The sequence below is a fragment of the Egretta garzetta genome, unplaced genomic scaffold, assembly GCF_000687185.1.
Source record: "Egretta garzetta isolate BGI_Z169 unplaced genomic scaffold, ASM68718v1 scaffold287, whole genome shotgun sequence".
Classification (NCBI taxonomy): domain Eukaryota; kingdom Metazoa; phylum Chordata; class Aves; order Pelecaniformes; family Ardeidae; genus Egretta; species Egretta garzetta.
Genome location: NW_009260435.1, coordinates 566,912 through 585,597, shown reverse-complemented (window position 1 = coordinate 585,597; position 18,686 = coordinate 566,912). Strand labels below are relative to the sequence as shown.

At 52.6% G+C, this 18,686-nt stretch overlaps 1 protein-coding gene across 1 annotated transcript in view; it reads left to right on the top strand.

Annotated features, from left to right (window-relative positions):
• The window catches only part of TRIP4 (thyroid hormone receptor interactor 4), a 36,187-nt gene extending 19,613 nt beyond the window's left edge, over positions 1-16,574 (top strand). Inside the window, exons 12-13 of the mRNA XM_035899488.1 lie at positions 11,871-11,973; positions 13,274-16,574. Coding sequence (XP_035755381.1) covers positions 11,871-11,973; positions 13,274-13,389 — 219 coding nt within the window. The 3' untranslated portion in view covers positions 13,390-16,574. The remainder of the gene's footprint in view (positions 1-11,870; positions 11,974-13,273) is intronic.
• The last annotated feature ends 2,112 nt before the right edge of the window (positions 16,575-18,686 follow it).

Below are 18,686 nucleotides of genomic sequence, written 5' to 3'. Positions count from 1 at the left end.
CAGAAGGCCAACCGTACTCTGGGCTGCATCAGGAGAAGCATGGCCAGCGGGTCGAGGGAGGAGATTCTGCCCCTCTACTCTGCTTTGGTGAGACCTCGCCTGGTGCCCTGCTTCCATCTCTGGAGCCCTCAGCACAAGACAGACATGGAACTGTTGGAGTGGGTCCAGAGGAGGGGTACAAAAATTATCTGAGGGCTGGAGCACCTCTCCTATGAGGACAGGCTGGAGAGAGTTGGACTTGTTCAGCCTGGAGAAGAGAAGGCTGCGGGGAGACCTGATTGTGGCCTTTCAGTACTTAAAGGGGGCCCATAGGAAAGATGGGGAAAATCTTTTTAGTAGGGCCAGCAGTGACAAGACAAGGGGTAATGGTTTTAAACTGAAGCAGGGTAGGTTTAGACTGGATATAAGGAAGAAATTCTTTACAATGAGGGTGGTGAAACACTGGAACAGGTTGCCCAGAGAGGTGGAGGAGGCTCCATCCCTGGAAACATTCAAGGCCAGGTTGGACGGGGCTCTGAGCAACCTGATCTAGTTAACGGTGTCCCTGGTCCCTGCAGGGTGGTTGGACTGTGTGACCTCTAAAGGTCCCTTCCAACCCAAATAATTCTATGATTCTATGATTCTATCCAGCCAGTAGCTGGCAGGGAGTGGAGGAAGAGCAGAGAAGGGATGTCCCTGTGATTAAAATCAGCATCACGTCAGATGACATTGCCCTAATCCCAGTTGTGCTACTAGTTGCATGAACTAGTTAAATCTGTTCCTCTGGGTCTCTTTCCCATGTGGAAAATCAAGCAGTGCTTTCCCTGTCAGAGGTTATATATGCCAAATTGTACTGCTCTAGGAGCAGAAGCTATTATCAGGTAGGGAAGTCCACCCCAGGTACCCAGTGTCACCAGCTTTGCATGCAGGGGACCAAAGCAGAAGCCGCTTTCGGAGCCCAGCCCTGCCACTGAGGGTGGGTGGTTGGCTGGTGCCAGGCGATCCCTCTACGTGGCCCTTAAATCTCAGCATTTCCAGTTGAGCTTTGCACGTCTTGCACCTCCTCAGAGTGCATTCTGGGCTCATTTCCTTCTCTTCATGGCAGCTGCCCAAAAAGCTGTGGTTGAGATCAGAATGATCCCTTTGTTACGCTTTTTGGGCGCTAAAGGTGACCTGGAAACTTTTCTTCCCCCCATCGAGATCTGAGTGTTGACGACGGCTTTTCCTTGCTCTGGGGCTGATGTCACTGACACCTTGAGCAGAGCAAGGAGCTGCCTTTCTTTTCCTGCATGAGGTGTCAGTGACTTCAGCGGCGCTCGCTGGGGAAAGAGAGGATGGTGTAGGCAGGGCTTGGCAAGAGTCTAAAGCAAGCAGGGAACTATTTACATTTAGGCCGTTTTAATGTGCTCCAAAGTCCGCGTTCATTTTGCTAATGACTTTGATCTGAGAGACTGTTCCTTTAACTGGAAAAAGAACATTTCCGCTGCTGCTATTATAGCAGTTGATAGGTGTGTTTGGACTTATTTTGAATGCAGACGTGCACGCATGCTGATACCTAGATGTAGCTATTATCTCAGGTTGAAATATTGGGTAATTACATTTGACAGGAGTAAAGTGTTTATTTTTCATTTCTAGGTGACCACTTAGTGTCCTAAATCTGCACAAGGTAACATGTCTAAGCTATTTCTGTGCCATGAGATTGAAATGATCATTTAAATAGGCTCCATCTTTCCCTCTCAGGAAACTTGCATTTAATCTCTTGCCCTCCTCTTCCCTCCCCGGTGAAAAGAACAGCAAAAAAAAAAAAAAAGGGACTTGGGCACAAAGCATACAGGACTTGCTTTAAATGCTCAAACGGGAGTGCAGAAGAAGGGTAGAAATTTTCTCTGTTTAGACTCCAGAAGGTGCCTGCTTAGATTCTCTCCAAAGAAAGGAACAACAGCCCACTGGTAATATTTTCCTAAGAAAGACGTTAATGAGCGGGAGAAACACAAACATGTATGTTGATGTCGCTTTGAAGAATAGTACAAATACCTAGAGACTTTTTACGAGGACCTTCTCCCCAAAGTAAAGGTTTCCTAGCCCAGGCTCTGAGTGAGACAACTGCTGGTTTGTGCACTGCTGTGGCTGTCCCAGCACTTTCGCTCACCCCCCACCAACAGGATATTTGCCTTCTTGTTCCGAAGGTTTAGTTATTGCACCTCTACCAATGAATGATTTTTAGTGAGGTTTTGAAGGCTAGATCAGATATACTTCCTTCTGCAGCAGCCTAGGTGGCTGTTAATCATTGCAACCAATGAAAGGCCTTTGAGCTTTACAGGTCCCTGAATTCTCCTAAGCTGGATTTGTCTTTCGTGTGTAGCCTGATGCCAGATGAAGAGGTATTAGGCATTAGGCTGGCTTGCGGGGACCTATGGGCGATGCAGCTCTTTATTTGGTTTCTCAACGCAAAAAATTCCCCCCCCGCCGCTCCCCAGTTCATAGTTCTAGGAGCAGAGCAGGCGTGCAGCTGGTTTGGATTATAGATGGTCAGAGATGGGGGAGTTTTTCCTCATGGGAAGTGCTTTGGTTTTCATCAGAGACTCTTCTAAGGCTCCAGCTGCCTTGCATAAGCCAGCAGGTTTACTGAGGCCACTGCTCAGTCTGTTAAGATGAAGGAGAGATTGTCACTTGATGATGATTAATTTAGGAATGCATTAACATGCCAAAGAAATCGAATGATAGAGGCTAGCTTGCCCTCTCCTCTGGTTTCCTAGACCCTAGGGAAAAAACGAAGCCAAGGCTGAAGCATATGACTTAATTAATGATGACTGTGGACTTAGCCTCTGCTACCATTTCAGCAAACTAGTCAGTGATCTGGGATTTTTTTTTTTCCCCTCCTTTCAGATGTGGTCACTGATACTTTGCCGCCGCCTTGATGTTCGGCTTTTATATAATCCTGAAACCAAAGGTTAGATAAAATTGACCTTGAGCCTGGCTGCTGCTCAGGTGCCCCACACCCTCACCACCCAGTTGAACCATGGCCACCATTTAGGTGGTGACCCCAAACGACAGCGGAGCTGGCAGCTACAGAATAGAACCACTGCATACACGTATGAGCGCCCAAGGACTACGCTCACTTAAGCTTTCTTCGGTGCATCATTGCTTTCATAACCCCGAACGGACTGGTTGCGCAGATGCGTATCCTGCTTCTGCCGTGAGAAATCCCATTGCGTTGGTGGGATTGAATCAATATCTCGACTTGGCCACCGGTGTCATGCCTCCTTGGGGAGCAGCAGCAAGGGCCAGCGTGGGGAGTGGTGGCTGCCGAAGTAAAACGGGGCAGGGACGCAGATGCCTTATCTGCGCAACGGCTGCATTCACCAAAGCGAGGGTTTTTTTTGCAAAGTTCAGCAGATCTCCGTCACCTGCTGCGCTCGGCTGTGCCGTTTTTACCCCTTTGCTTTGCAACTCTGATTTATGGAAAGGGCTTTATGGAGCTGCTTGAAAACGTCTGGCTGTATCTAGCAGGGTGCGGGTGTTTGGAGCTGCTTGAGCAGAAGCAGGTGGCCTGGTTTCCCCTCATCTCCTCCTCCCTGTCGCCTCTTCCCTCCTCCTTGCCAGCTTTCGTCCGAGGGTGCGGGCGGTGGGGTGGCCTTGCAGATGAGGTTAGCCCTGCCTCCGCTATCCCACCCCCCCACAGGAGGATGAAAACAGCTCTTTCAGCTGAGCCTCATGCACTACCGAATATTTTTCCAAGTCCACCCAGTTTCCCCTGACAGTTGTCAGGCGCTCTATAAACATCGTGAGCCCTTCTCACACTGCTTGTAGGGTTTGCCACGGGCGGGTGTTTTCTCAGGCTGGGATTTGGGCTGCAGAAGGGTGTTGGTGGCTGTAGGTCCTGTGACGCCAGCTCGGGGAGAGCAGGGGGGGTGCAGCGTGCCCAGTGTTTGCCAGCACCACTGAGTCTTCCAGGTCTCCCTGCAGACCAGAGCCCTGGGCAGGCTGCTCAGCATTTTGAAAATCTGAGTTTTAATATTAAATCGACATTTCAAAGTCCTGTTATTACTTATTACATTTTAATTGCTTCCCCTGCCCCTTGAATCAAAGTACAGCTAGTGGTGTAGGAACACAATGAGAGCTGGGCTTGAGGCTGGCACCACTGAGTCTTCCAGGTCTCCCTGCAGACCAGAGCCCTGGGCAGGCTGCTCAGCATTTTGAAAATCTGAGTTTTAATATTAAATCGACATTTCAAAGTCCTGTTATTACTTATTACATTTTAATTGCTTCCCCTGCCCCTTGAATCAAAGTACAGCTAGTGGTGTAGGAACACAATGAGAGCTGGGCTTGAGGCTGGGAGGCGGAGAACACCCACTGGATGGATCTGACCGGCTGGGGGAAGGATCCTGCAGCGATCCCAGCCTGCTGCGTCTGGATCTGGTTGCGTACCAGCTAAGCGTGCAAGGGGCAGAGCAGGCACGGACTGACAGGCATTGTTTGTGGGAAGAAGGGAAAGGGAGACAGGCTAGCAAAATTCCTCGCGCGTCCTTGCGAAGGGAGCCTGTGCCAGCGCGTGATCTGCCAGCAGCAGATGTAAGCTCTCAAAAACAGCAGGGAGGATGTTGACTGCAACAATGCATCAAGACTGCGGTTTGTAACCTCAGTAGTAAGGCAGTTAACTTTTTTTTTTTTTTAACAAAGACATTTTGATTGCCAAATCCATAACCATTAGCAGCTGTGGTTTTGAGCTGTTCCTTCCTCACATGTTGCAGTCTAGACCTGACAGGCTTTCAAACAAAAGTTTGGCTGCCGGCTTTTGTTTGTGTTTCTTTGCGATCCTGCTTGTTTTTCTTTATTTTGCCTGTTTTGTTGATTCAGATTGAGCATCAGCGCATATCCCTTTTCTAACCCAGCCTCCTGCGGCTGAGGGCAGCGTGTGGAGTTCCTCGGGTGCATGTTCACAAGGCTGCAGTACTGGATGTTTCTGCCTCGGGCTAAAAAATTTGGCATTTCTAGAAAGTTGGATCTGCTTTGGGGTTTCTATTGAGGAAAATGTTATGTTTTCTCATGGGCCGAAGGCTGGTTGGCCTGTGCTAAGGCAGAGGGAACAGATCCTTAAAAGATGATGCTTGAAAACATGCTCAAAGTTGAAAGCATGATGCAAGACTGTGTCATGAGGGAGAGCAAACCTCGAAGTGAAGCACTCAGTGCTCTGCAAGCTCATTCCAAAACTGGAGGTCCAAGTCAAGAGAAGGTGACACAGAGCAGCTCCTGGCTCAGGCCATGGCTCCTGTTGCCAGTCAGGTGTCACCCTCGGACAAATGTGCCCTGGAGCACTCCAGGGTGAAGGCTGGCTTGAGAGGTTGGCTAGATACTCCCCAAAAGTGAACGTGCATGTGAAGAGGCAGTGGAGATTGCCACTGTTAGAACACCAGATGGGGAAATGATGCTTCCACACCACTCTCCTTGGAAAAGCGGCAAGGACGGATGGGCACAGCAGTTCATGAAGGCTGGTCCTACAGACTGTGAGAAGGATGGGATTTTTTTTGCTTTTTTCCCTCTTGATCTTCAATAACTCCTACCTGCAGACGGACTGCGGAGCCGATAACTGAGCTTCAAGTGCTGGGTCAGTCTGGGCTGCAGCTGTACCCGGACAGCTCCGCAGGGTACCTGCGGGCAGGAACCAGGGTTATCGCTGGTGGTGCCGGAACTGGAATCGGGGAGTTTGCAGCACCCACAACCAGATAGGCATCATCTTGCTCATTTTTGAGGGCTCCATTTCTCCTGCATCCATACGTCCATGTTGCAGGTGCTGCAAATGCCCCTCTGTAGCTGCGGCACCCCTGTTGCTCGCCAGAAACTCCCGACTTTCTTTTCCACTTTGCAAACCACTAAAGAAACATTTTCTAGCTGGATGGTGAGCAATTTCTCTCTGGAGAGGAGGAAAAAATGGCTGTTTAGTAGTTAATTACCTGTTACGTTAGTGTGACAGCTATGAAGCTTATGAGGTGTGAAAGAAGAGCGGATCCGCCTTTCCCACAAATCACCCAGAAAAGGGGGTGAAGGAGGCTGTGCCCGGCTCCCCGGGGGGGATGCTCCCCTCCCTCACCTGTGGCCGAGGGGCTTCTCATAATGCCCAGGGAAGAGCCCAGTGTGCATTTTTGCCTGCTGGGGAAAGCTGATTTATTGCCACTGCTGGTTACAGCAGCCCTGCTCTTTTGGAGGGGACGCTGCCTCTGCCAAGATTTTTTTTTTTTTTTCCCCTTTGAATACATTTTACAGTGAGCTCTCTTGCCAACACATGGGCTCCGCTTGCTTTTATTCTTTCCAGACAGCGCTGCTTTCCAGTGCTGCCTCTTCTATTTCGAAGCTCTTAGAGAGCAGCGGGGAAGTGAAGGCTGGAGCTGGTGTCCTGGCCTGGCGCTGCCTAGCAGAGCAAGCTGTATTTCCCCTGTTGTTCACCGAGGAGGTGTGCCAGGAAAATGATTCAACCCTTTCCATTATTAACCTTGCAGAATATCTCAACCACCTCCTCGCCGTTCGGTGCCAGTGCCCCAAGGCTGCCCCCCACCCCGGCAGCTGTAAGATGGAGAGGATGGTGGTGACCAGCTGAAGGACTACAGGTTCCAGGGTGCAATTCTCCGCCACGCTCTGGCTAACTGGGCTGTGTGCCAGGGCCGGGCGCCAGGGCCAGGCGGTCGCATGCTTGATGGGCAAGAATTGTGGAGGAGAGCTCAAACTGCGTTGCAGGGCTCTGTAGGCCGGCCTGTGTAAAACGCCAGGGCTATTCCCACCCAGGGTTATCATTTGGGCTCTTGCGACGTGTTTGCTTGTCTCCTTTTGTGTCCAGAGACCTTAGTGAGAGTGAAAGATGCTCTTGAAAGGTTGCTAACGAAGTTGCCGGGGAGCGTTCTGGCTTTGTGCTGCGCAGAGCTGCTGCTCCATTGCATGTGGTGCCTTTGTTCCTTCCTCAGATGTACCGGGGCAGAACTCACCTTGTTAGTGATGGTTTGGCTCCCCCCCAGCACGTTTTCCTTCGGCTCTTTTGATTCCTCTGCCTTTGGTTCATGGCACTTGGGTTCCAGCAAACACAGCTGATCGGGGAGGGGTGAAGAAATTGAGGGGCTTGGGACAGCCCTTCTCCATGTTTGGTTTTTTTTTTCCCCTGCTGCTGAGATGGAATCAGGATGGCCTAAGGGTCCCGAACCCCACATTGTTACCAGTGATGCTGGGCAAGTCTGCATGGTCCCCACATCCTGCTGCAGGCCTTACCCAAATAAGGGGAAAAGTTATTTACTTTAACAGATTGGCAGGGAGGAAAAAAAAATTGGCAGGGTTGGGTTTTTTTCCTCAAATGTCAGCAAAGATGGGTTTGTGTCTCTGCTGGCTCTGAGCTGGCTTGTCCCCTGCTTTGCTCTTTTGCTGTGGGCTGGGGAGTGGGGAGGCTGGACAGCCTGGCTGCAGCAATTATCCCTGCTTGCAGCTTGATTGAGGTGGCTGTTGGGGACATCTGATAGCCTCTTAATGTATGTTCAAAGCACCTGCTTCAGCAAGAGGGCAAATCTGGTGGCCAGTTTTCGGAGGAGCCCAGCGCTTAGCTCCCTTTTTCAACTTGTACTCAGACGCTGCATTTAACCTCGAGCTCTTTCTGCGTGTCTTAAGCTGCCTTGAGATCTGATTTTTTTTTTTTTCCTCCCTCTGCTAATCTCTTCACAGCTAGGATCTTACAGGCCTGTTAGCAACAAATGAAGCCTGACTTGGTGGGGTTGCAGAGATGGGATGAGCAAAGGAGGGTGGTGGTTGTGCAGACGCCGGTGTATGAGGAGCATACATGGGGTTTGCGTCTGTGCGAAGCAGTGGGCTGGAGCAACAATTGGTAAGCCGTGCTGGCTGTTTGCAGCCCACGGAGCCTACCGTCTGCCCAAATGCCTCCTCACAAGCCCACTACGAGGTGGCAGAAGGTCTGAAAAGGAGGCTGAATAATTTTTTTTACACCGTAGTTACATCGCATAACCCCTCTCTTTTGAGCTTTCCTGCTCATCTGCAGGATTGGAGGAAGGCTGGGTTTTCTCCTTCTTGAGGGACAACCTGGCCTCTGGGACTTTATTTCTTGTAGAGGGCCTTTTTAGCTGCCTTCTCCTAAAATGCTGCGTTGGTTCCCAGTAGAGGCAATGTCAAAGCGTGGAGTACTGGCACCTGTCTTATTTACACCCTCAAGGTTATAACGATGAGTGCTGTTCAGATTAGGAAGGAACATCCACTGTCAGACTCCTGGCTGTGTTTGATTCTTGGTGTCTTGTAGAGAGGGAGTGTGGTTTTGCTCTGAATTGACCTTTTATTTAAAAAATTGCCATTGCAGATCCTCTTTCCTGGGGATATGCTCTGTCTTCTCTCTCTGGCATGCTAGATGTGGCTTTTGGACTTTTACTTCGAGTCTCAGGTTTGCTGAAGCGCCGATGGGCAGTGGCCGCTCTCCGTGGGGTGCAGTAGTTGGGAGTAAATTTGTTCTTCATCTCCTGAACTTACTGCGTGGCAGATTGTAGAGTGACTCGTCTGGCCTCTTAGAACAGAAACATTGAGAAATGAGGTTTTATACTCATTAGATACCCAAGTATCTACCCAAGGGGAGCAGCTTTGGAAAATGTCACGGAGGCAATCGTGTTTGGTATTTTGGTGGCAGTGTCTCCGCCAAGAGCGTAAATCAGCTGAGTAGTTGCCAATAAGCAGCTAAGCTGCAGAAGGAGCCGTAGAGGCAGAGGAGTGCCACCGTTCAGCCGCGGTGTCTTCTCTTGATCCTGTTGATGATGAGACAAGATGGTGTAGATACAGTCCATAGGTGTCTACAGGCAACGTTGCTCGTGGTCACCATGCGTGATGTTGAGAGTGGGCGCTGTTCAGGGGACTGAATAGCAACAGGGAGAGATTTTGGGTAGGAAATAGTAACAGCTCCAGTAACTTCTAGGAATGAGGTCCATGGAGGTGACTTCTAAACACGTGAAATACTGGCAACTTGTTACGGGCACACTGGCTGTGCTCTTGGTCCTGGTGATGTGTTGCATGGTGAAAGAGCATCTCACTGTTGCTCTGTTCAGGTTGCAGGCAGTCGTTTTGGGAGGTACAGTGGGCTTCTCGTTGCCCTCTGAGAGGAGTTTCAGTGCCCATCAGCCCCCTGCCATGTGCTCCTGCCGTTCACCTGCTTCGCTGGACCCTTCTTTGAGCAGTTCAGCTTTTTCTCAGCTCTGGCAGGCAGGAATATTCTGCTTTTGTTGTTCACCAGGATAGGAACAACCGGGGTAGGTACAATAGGAAGCCTTAAATGTAGCAGCTGGACAAGGGGCTCCTTCCCTGCCTCCTGGGAGTGAGATGCCAGAGGAAGGACCGAGGCTTTTAAAATGCAGGACACGGACGGATTTGGCACATGTACCCTGGGAGCGAAGATGAAAGGCTGCGGCGTGGAAGCATAAACCCAAGTCGCAGCTGTGGTATCCGCCTCAGCCTTGGGATCAGATTGAGCTGAAAGCTTTTGGAGCTGAAGGCTTGTTCCTGGTTTTGGATCAAAGCTGTCAGCAGAGAAACCAACCTGGCTGTTGCTTTTGCTGTGTACCCGTTACAGGGACAGTCCCTGTGTGAGGGCCTGTGAGGTGCATGAAGGGGGACATGTCCAGGTCCACCTAGGAGGTGGTGGCTGAGGAGATTTGGCTGTACTCCAGGCAGTGAGACCTCTACGGCACGCTGGTCCCGGACACACAACCTGGCTGAAGAAGCCACTGGCTGAACTGTAGTAGAGCAGGGATGGACATCCTCTGTGACCAGGTCTGGATGGTGGCTTATGCCCCACCACTTTATGGTGTGACCTTTGGAGGCCAGGCTAGCGTGGGAGCTGCTGGGTAAGCTGGGTCCTCTGGCTACGGAGGGGCCACCAGTCAACCCGCATGATGCTGAGAGCAATAAAGCAGTGCCAGCATTTCACACTCACCAGGCGTTGGCCGGGGATATTCACAATGGCTTTTTCTAACCTTCCAAGATCTTCCTTCCCTGCAGATGGGAAATGAAAATCCTTGGCATCGGCATGGAGCAGTGGAAGGAAGTCAAGTAACATGGCTCAGCCAAAAAAAAAAACAAGAGAAAGAAACCTCTCCAACTGCAGATCAGTAGAGCAGGGCATCCGTGTGCGATGCAGATCAGTACGGCTCTTTCTCCCCCGGCGCGGCTGTTGTGCAGAGCAGCTAAGAGCATGTACATTGCTCTCTCTTGCTCGGTGAACAGCTCTTAACACGCTGTTGTAAAATGAGAGGGGCTGGAAATGCTTTCCCCGGTTGATCCAATCCCAGTGTTGGGCTTCTGTAAATCTCCCCTAACCACTGGTGATGCTGCCAAACCCTGCTAGAGCACAGGGAGAGCGGGTTGCTCCCCGCTCCCCAATCCATGCCCAGCTGTTCCAGGGCAAATCTAAACTCATCTTGGCAGGTCAGTCAGAGCTTTTCAAACACTCAGCCTTGGAGTCATTTGTTAGTAACAAATGGGGGGTTTGCCAGGACATGCTGCTCCATCTGGTCTGGCATCCTGTCCCCTACAGCAGCCTTGATGGATCTGCTGGAGGAAGGCGAGGGAGCAAAAGGGAAAAAAAAAAAAAAAAAGGGAGCAGGTTTCCCCAGGGAGGAAAAAGGGTTAAAGATAGGGGGACAAAAAGGAAAAAAAAAAAAAAAAAAAAGGCAGCAGTTTTCCCATGGAAGGAAAAGTGCTTCCGTACTCTGTTTGACCAGGGTTTCCTGGGCTGGAGCACCTTAGTGGCATGCCCTCGCTCTGCGCCTGTCAGCACAAGGTCTGCAGCTGATGGGGAATCCGAAGCAATGGTTGGTGTATACATTTTTTATTACTGTTTTGCACTTCACTTCTGAGCTGCATCCAGACAGGACTTTGGTGCACTTCCCTCGCTGAGGGGATTTTTTTTTTCCGCCTTTTCCCCCTCTGGTTAATAAGAGAAACAATCTGTTTATACGCATCCTATAAAATTCCCCCATGTCTTCATCACAGTGACATCTCTCAGTAGACTCTGTACACAGAGCCAGCCCTGTGTGGAGATGGACGGCTTCTCCGAGCCGTCGACCTGGCATGTTGCAAGCGTTTTTTCTACTGCTCGCCCTTTAGATGTAGACGAAATCTCAAGGACTGCTCATCCCACAGCAGGATGGTTCAAGCTCTCCAAAGCTCAAAGCCCTTGTGTTTGGACTGAGCTTTGTGGGGAAGAGATGGGGATGTATCCATAGCTGGGACAACTGCTTCAGTACAAGACGTGGCCGCCTTTCTGGTGGTCATCATCTTGTTGGGTTGGCCAAGCTGTTTTGGCTGAGGTGTTGGTGTGCCATCTGCAACCCGCTGGGGTTTGGTGGGGGTACCTGCATCCGTGGTCAGCTGAATCTGGGAATGCTTGGGGCTGAAAATCGGTCCTGTGCTTGTCCCAGCACAAAGCAGGCAATGAGCGGGCAAGCTTGGGTGGGCAGGGCCTCCCACCACCTCTCTGTCGACACCCCACGCTTTAGGTCAGCTTAAGCCAAGCGCAAAACCGCACCTTTTAGGTGGCAAAACACAGGTGGGTACTAAAGGGGGGTGATAAGGTTTAGGGGGCACACAGGGAAGTGGTTGGGTGAGCAGATCCGAAAAGGGAGCAAGCTCTGGCAGGGGCGTGATGAGCAGAGGCTTAGCGAGGGGCTTGCTGATTAAGACCCAAACCTGCAGTTGGTTTTTTGGTGGGGGTTTTTTTTTCATTAAAAGTTCTTGAACTGGTTTAGTCTGAGCTGCTACAGCCCATCTCCTAAACAACTATTTCTCTGCTCCTGACTGCCGAGCTCTTTTCACACCCGCGGCAGTCGGTCTGACTCTGTTTTTGTGTGTGTATGTCTTGTGTTTCGCAGTATCCGGATCTGAGCCAGGAGTCTGGGTCTCCATTTGTCTTTATCTGCACTAATCCCCAGGAGTTGGTTGTGAAGTTTCCCATCAAAGGAAAACCCAAAATCTGTAAGTAGTAAAGTTTCCACAGATGCCCCCTTTGGCCTTTCAAGCCTGCTCTCATCACCACCTCTGCTTGCCTTTGCCATATGAGTTCGCAACCTTTGCCCTGTGCTCTTTGATCTGTAGGTGTTTGTTTAATGACTCAAATACATCTGTAATATTTCTTTTTTTTTGGTCTTCAGTTCCCCTTTCCCCAGATGTTGCTTCCTTCCAAATACGTGCCTCTTCCTGCCTCTGCAAACGCTTGGGAGTCAAAGAGCGCTTGTGTCTGCAGCTGATCCGCTTCTGGCATCAGCCTGGGTCAGGGTATGAGCTGGCGCAGCGATGCTCAGGCGGATCTGCGCTAGCTCCTTTGCCTGCAGTTCAAAATTGCCCTCTTGCCCCTGAGGATGGTGAGGGCTTGAAGCAGCAAGAGCTGCAGGGCCAGATGGATGTTCCCCATCCGCAGGCTGGCAGGATGGGATGTCCTGGCAGAGCTTGCAGGGAAGCGCCACAGCATCTGTCTGTGCTCCGCTTGCCAGCGTCGTTAGTCCCTTTTATGAGCCACCAGCCCCTCCGCAGGCTGCCAGTTATTCCTGCCCACTGCTGTAAAAAGGATGGAGGAGGGATGCAGCAGCTGGGGAGCCTGCAGTCAGCTCCGTCCTTATTAGCAGCCTCCCCACCACACAGCCTGGGGAAGGCACCGTACACACTTTCAGGGGATGTGAAAAATTAATTTGACGGGCTAAAAGCAGCATAAGCAGAAATAGTCTTGGCTGTTTGTTTAGCAGAGCTGACAGCTGGGTTTTCTTTCTCGTTTGCAGCGTGGTTCTCCGGGAGTTGTTACCTAGTGGCAGGATTTCTCAGGACCGGTTAATAAGGGCTTTTGAAGCACAGCATAGGGTTATTTGTGTTGGTTTTGAGGTTTTTTCCCCCCTCTCTGCTCAGAGAAGCACTGTTCTCCCACAGCTTTGGTCTCTCTCTGGTTATTGGGGGCTATTCCTGCCCTGCCAGGGTGAGCAGGGCAAAACAATTTGGTTTCTTCCCTGCCTTTTGTATCAACATCTGGGAGGTGTGTTCAGCTGATGACGACAAACGATGCTCGGTGAGCTGCAGTGCTTGGATCTTGCTAGCGGCACCGTCCTCCCCTGGGGACCGGTCTCCCAGCGCACCGGTGAGCAGGCAGGGCTGCGCTGAGTTATTTAGGATGCAAATGTCTTTGCTGTGGTGGAACGGCCTCGTCACTGTTGCATGCTGGAGCAGCCACTGTATCTTTTGTTTTGTTTTGTTTTTCCCCTTGTTTTAACCTCTCCTTGCTCTTGTACAGGGTCTCTTGTGCCCCTTCACTGCCACATCTGCCTCCATCCGGCCGCGGTGAGGAGGAGAGCTGCTGGCAGCGGCTGGAGGGGAAGCTGCCACGCAGTGCGAGCGCAGGGCAGCTAGCTTCTGTGGGTCTGCCTTGCCGGGTGCTGGCAGCTGCTGGTCCCCTCCCCATCTGTCACATCGTCTCCTTTGTGTTGTGACACTTTCCTGCTTGGAGAAGGATCAGTCTAACAGCCTGGAAGGAAGCCAGCTGTGCTGGCAGCTGCCTGCGCTGCCTGCTCCTGCTGCTGGCCCTGCCTTTCCTGCCCTCCCTCCCAACAGGAGCTGTCACGAGAGCAGCAGCAGGGAAGACTGGAGCTGCACGTTCCCCTCCTGGAGGGGACATCGTCCATCTGGGTGATATTTGTGGCAGCCTAGGGAAGGACCAGGGAAGGCTTTGACCTTTCATCGGGGTAAGGTGCTGTTTTAATAGGAGTTGGCATCATGTCCGAGGCAGTAAAAAGCTTAATTCTCCAAGCTGGAAGCAGAGCAGGGGGAAGGTGCTGGCTCATGTCCCCATGTGAGCTCGTCGGCTGCCCTGGTCTCCTTGAAGCCTGGCTCAAGCTATGACAAAATGCCAGTTTGTCTTGTTGGGAAGCCAAGCCGGAGCTGTTTTCCTTGCCAGATAACAGCATGGACCTCGCTGTGATGACATCCAAATGCTTCTCCGTTGCAGATTAGTCGTTTCTAGCAGCCTGGGGATGGGGGAAAAATAGCCTAACATGGCTTGATTTTTGCTGCCAGGGTTATTATTTGTGTGGAAGGGATGGGCTCCGTGTTTGCGTCGTGTCCCCGCTTAGTTTCAGCGCATGAGGACAAAGCTCCGTGGCGCTTCTCGTGGGAGATTTCCTTGAATCCGGGCAAAGCTTCCCTGAAGCCTCCCTCGAGCATTGCTCAGAAACCTCCCTTCAACAGCTGACGGCTGGAAGAGTGAGGAAGAGCAGGTGAAGGGACACATCGCAGTGCAAGATGAGAGTCCTTAAATCACTGAGCAGAAAGAGAAGGGGACCCTGGGGCCGTTGCCTTATTTTTAGCCTTTTCCTAAAGGTTACCCATGTGATGTTTTTATCTTTCCCAGCTGATGGAGCTGAGCAGCCTCCCGATTGCTGTTGGGGTCTGGGAGGAGCAGGCACGCGTGTCAAATACGAAGCTTGCAGCCCCAGAGGTGACACAGTGTTGGTGGGGGGGGACCAGAGCATGGAGCGAGTGTGAACTCGCCACCTTCCTCCTACTAAAATCCCCACGGCTTGACGACACGGCGTTCCGACGTGCTGCTTCTGGACAGTCTGGCTGTGCTGGCTCAGCCTTGTTGAGTGCCTGTCACTGTTCCCAGCCATTGCAAGGAGGGGACTTCTTTCTCATCCTTAGGCAGGTGGGGAAAGTCTTCTCCCACATAGGGTGGCAGAGGGGATGGTGGATCTCCCAGAGCTTGAAGGAGAGAGCATCTTCCAAACTTTGCGGCTCAGGGCGAGAATGCTGTCTGAAAACGGACACTTCAACTAATGCCCTATTTTGCCCTTTCGCTTGACCTCACTTTTAATTTTCTCATTTGTGATGGTGAAAGACTTTTGCAGATGCCCTTTTGCGTCCCATGGACTGCAGGTTGGTAACTGCTGCACCGAGACATCAGCAGTGTCTGTTTCCTGTTTCCAATTTTGACCTGACTGCAGCTGCGTTGCAGTTTGTGGATCTGTGACACAGTGATGTGCACTTGATCACATTTTGTTTTGCATGTGTTATGGGTTTGGTGCATTGAACAATCCCTCTCAAGCTCAGGCAGGAGCAAGGCTGGCCCAAAACTCAAGCTGAAGGAGGAAGGCTGGTTTTGGGGAGGCCAGGTTGCCCTGGTGGGATATCCTGAGGAAGCAGTTTTGTAACCTGCCTCGCCCGGGAAAAGCATTGTCAGGCTCTTTGTTGAGCTGGAATCGAGTAATTTTCTTGGTTGGAAGAGAAGGTGATGGTCTTCTGGCTGGTTTGGAGTCATTTTCCCTGGACAAGCACCTGCTTCTCATGGCACATGGGCATTTACTGGCAGTTTTTGGAGTGGTGACTGAAGTGGGGCCAGTTTGGAGCCTGGTGGATCTGTTCCACACCAAGGACAAGATCGGCTGCATGCTGTAGCTGGGCTGGAGCAATGCAGCTCTCCGAGGGACTGTGTGGGCTGTGCTTCACCCATGGGGTGACACCAGGCTTGATTCCCTGGAGGGACAATGCTGCGGGATCTGGATGGGATTCCTGCCAGCTCCGGCTCCATCCACCTCACTGGGATTTCACTGGGATGGGCTCTGTCTGTCCATCTCCTTGGGATCAAGCTCTGATCCCTTTGCTTCCCCTCCTGATGGTGTGACCACAGTGGCCTGAGGGACACAGGGGATACTCCCCAGGGACCAGGGCTGCCTTCCACAGCTCACCACAGGCTCTGCAGTATTTCCTGCTGGCTTCTGCAACGTGGTGGAGCCCTGTCCCTGCTCCCCCTTACAGACAGAGACAGGGTGAGGCTGGTATTTGGAGGATGGGAAGTCACAGGGGAGCAGGAGCAGGGAGATGTGGCATTAGAGAAGGTGACCGGTGCTGGCTGACAGCAAAGCCGCTCCGGGAGGCTCCGCTCTTTGACGTGCTGCCTTGCTTGAGGTCACCTTCCCTTTCATCCCCTCCCTTTTGGAGGAGGGACCTTTGCCTGGGAGAGCAGGAGCCTTCTTGGTTTTTTATGGGCAGGGAGAGGGGGATGGGGATGCCCTCCCGGCTTGCTCGCCGGGCCTGGCTTTTGGCTTCTTCTGCAGGAGTTGCCCAAATCCCATATTCTGGTGTCCTGCTCCTCTCCCAGGTGGGAAAGTAGAGCTGGCAGCAAAGCCACTGAGTGCTGTGAAGGACAAGGGGAGGCAGCATTTGCTCCGGGTCCCACCGGAGCAGCTGGCCTGTGGGCACCTGGGCTCCCTGAGGTACTCCCTGGTGGCAAAGGCAGCATGTCCCTCCCAGCCAGTGGCCTTGGAGGCCACCAACCCGGCACTCGGCAGCATGGAGTGGTCGGTCCCCATCATATTGTGTGCCCCACTGCATCATCATCCCCAAGCTGAGGTTTTATTGTCCTCAAACCTGGCTTTCCACCATGCCGTGGAGAAACATGTCCCTGACACGGTGCTTGATGGTCCCCCATCTCCTTCGAACGTGTCAACACACATCCTGCGGGCGAGCAAAGGGATCGGTTTCCCCCCCGGTAGCGGCAGCTGAGTGGTGGATGTTAATTTACTCTCCTCCTCGCTGCCTTTCTTCTGCTCCAGCATCTCCTTGCCGCGTTGGATGCGCTTGCCCCCGGCTCCCTGGTGTCGCGCCTGCGGAGAGAAGCCATGAAGGCTGGAAATGCCTGGGTCCTCAAGCACGATAATTGAATGTGACAGGAACACACTAACTAGGAGACCTCGCTGCCTCCAGCTGATTTGCATTGCAAATAGCATTTAAAAATACAGAGTGATGAGGGTTTGTTGTGTTTTGTTTTTTTTTTTTAATCCCCTCTTTACAGGGAAGCTGGATGCAAAGATCCATCAGGGAGCAAAGAAGGGGTTAATGAAGCAGAAAGCGATGGGGTGAGCTGCTGGGGAGCAGGGAGCAGGGGAGCAGCGCTGGGTTCCCACGAAGCCACTGAAGGGTGCCAGGATGGTCCTCGACACTGGAAAGCAGGTGGAAGATGGATCGGAGAGTGCTTTTAGGTATTTCTGTATCTGTTGTATTCCAAAAGCATTAAAAGAGGCATGTTTTCACCCAGCTCTCGCCCAACAGCCCTGTGCTTCCCGGGAAGACATATGCTACAGACAAGGGTGGGTGGGAGATCGAGCTTGATGGGGTGGGATTCGACCAAGCACTGACATCTCCGCATCTCCTGTGAGTGCTGGACCCAAGGACAGCGGCCAGCCCAGCTCTGTCCCTCTTGGCAGGCAGGAGGTAGCTCCATCCTGGCTTTCGCAACGTCTCCCTCCCCAAAATGTGCCTGGAGGTCTTTTGGCTGGATGGGGTCAGATACAGCGTGGTGCCAGCCTCGCAGGAGGAGGATGAGAAACTGGGGACGAGGGGGATGAGCCAGAGAGCCCCAGCCCTGCTGAGCACATGCTCAGGAATACAGGGAGCTTGGGCTGAGAGGTGGGCTCTGCTCTTGCTCAGGGGCTTCCTACCCACAGGAGCGTGCCATCGCAGCTCTTGGCATTGCTGGGAAGCACCCAGCCTTACAGCTCACTCTCCCTGTTTGTATCAAAGCAGCAGCCACCCCGCAAAACCTGACCCTCTCCTCCCCCCAGCAGCTGCGTGCATGAAGTTAAAAACCCTCTCTGCCTTATGAATAAGATTAACTTCTCCCTTTTCTTTAATCCTTCATATTCAGCATCTCCCCACATTGCCGTGTCTGTGCTCTTACGTGCTCGTGTTCACTGGGCTGTGAGCCTTTTGTGCCATGTTGCTCCAGGCTCTGCCTCACCGTGGTCTGAGTGTTCGTTTCCCAGAGCCCGCCCTGCTGCAGAGGGGACCGAGCGACCCCCCAGCACTGCCGGCATCCTTCCTCCTCCTCCCTGGGGACGTGGCAGGGAGCCGAGCATGGCTGCGGACTCCGCTTTGCTGCCATCACTGGTTGCAGGTTGTCCCAGCCCTCTTCTTCGCTTCCTGTTGCTACCCCATCGGAGAGGAGGAGGAGGAGGGTGTGAAGCCTTCACACCAGCTGCCTGCCTGCCCTGAAACTCGGCAGCTGGGCCTGCAGCACTGCTGTTTGCCCTGGGACTTGTCTTCTGGCTCCCCTTTTATGGGATCTGCGGGGATGCTGGAGGTGGTGGATTGTGGATTCAACACCCACCCTTATCATTCCTCATTTGGGAAACCCTTGCGGGTGTTTCAGCTCCAAGTTGCCCGGGCTCGGCATGGAGGCTGTGGTGTGGGAGCCGCTGTTCGGGGTGGCAGAGGGTGATGGGCTTTTCCCGCTTCCCCCCCCCCCCCCCCCCCCCCCCCCAGCCTGTCCCTTGTGTCCCACCAGTATGGTCCCAGCCAGCTGTGCTGGGACTCCTGGTGACTTTCCTGGACGTGTTTCTCTCCTTGTACAGTGGAGGTCCTCCTCTCTTGGGTGGGTGTCCCTTGAGAGTGGGAGGAGATGTCTGCAGCACCCGTAGGAGCGGAGCTGGGGAGGGATGGGGGGCTTGGGGTGGCGTCCCAAGGTGCTGTGCCATGGGGAGACGGCAGCAGGAGAGGACTTGGCCTTGGTGGCCAGGTGGGAGAGGCAGGACATTGAGGTTGGTTTGCCGGCAGCTCCCTGGAGCGGCTCTCCTAGAGGTGGAAGGAGCCGACCCTTGCTTGGCACCCAGGGGTTGCACCCAGGCTGGGCTCCATGTGCTGCAGCCCTGGGAGTT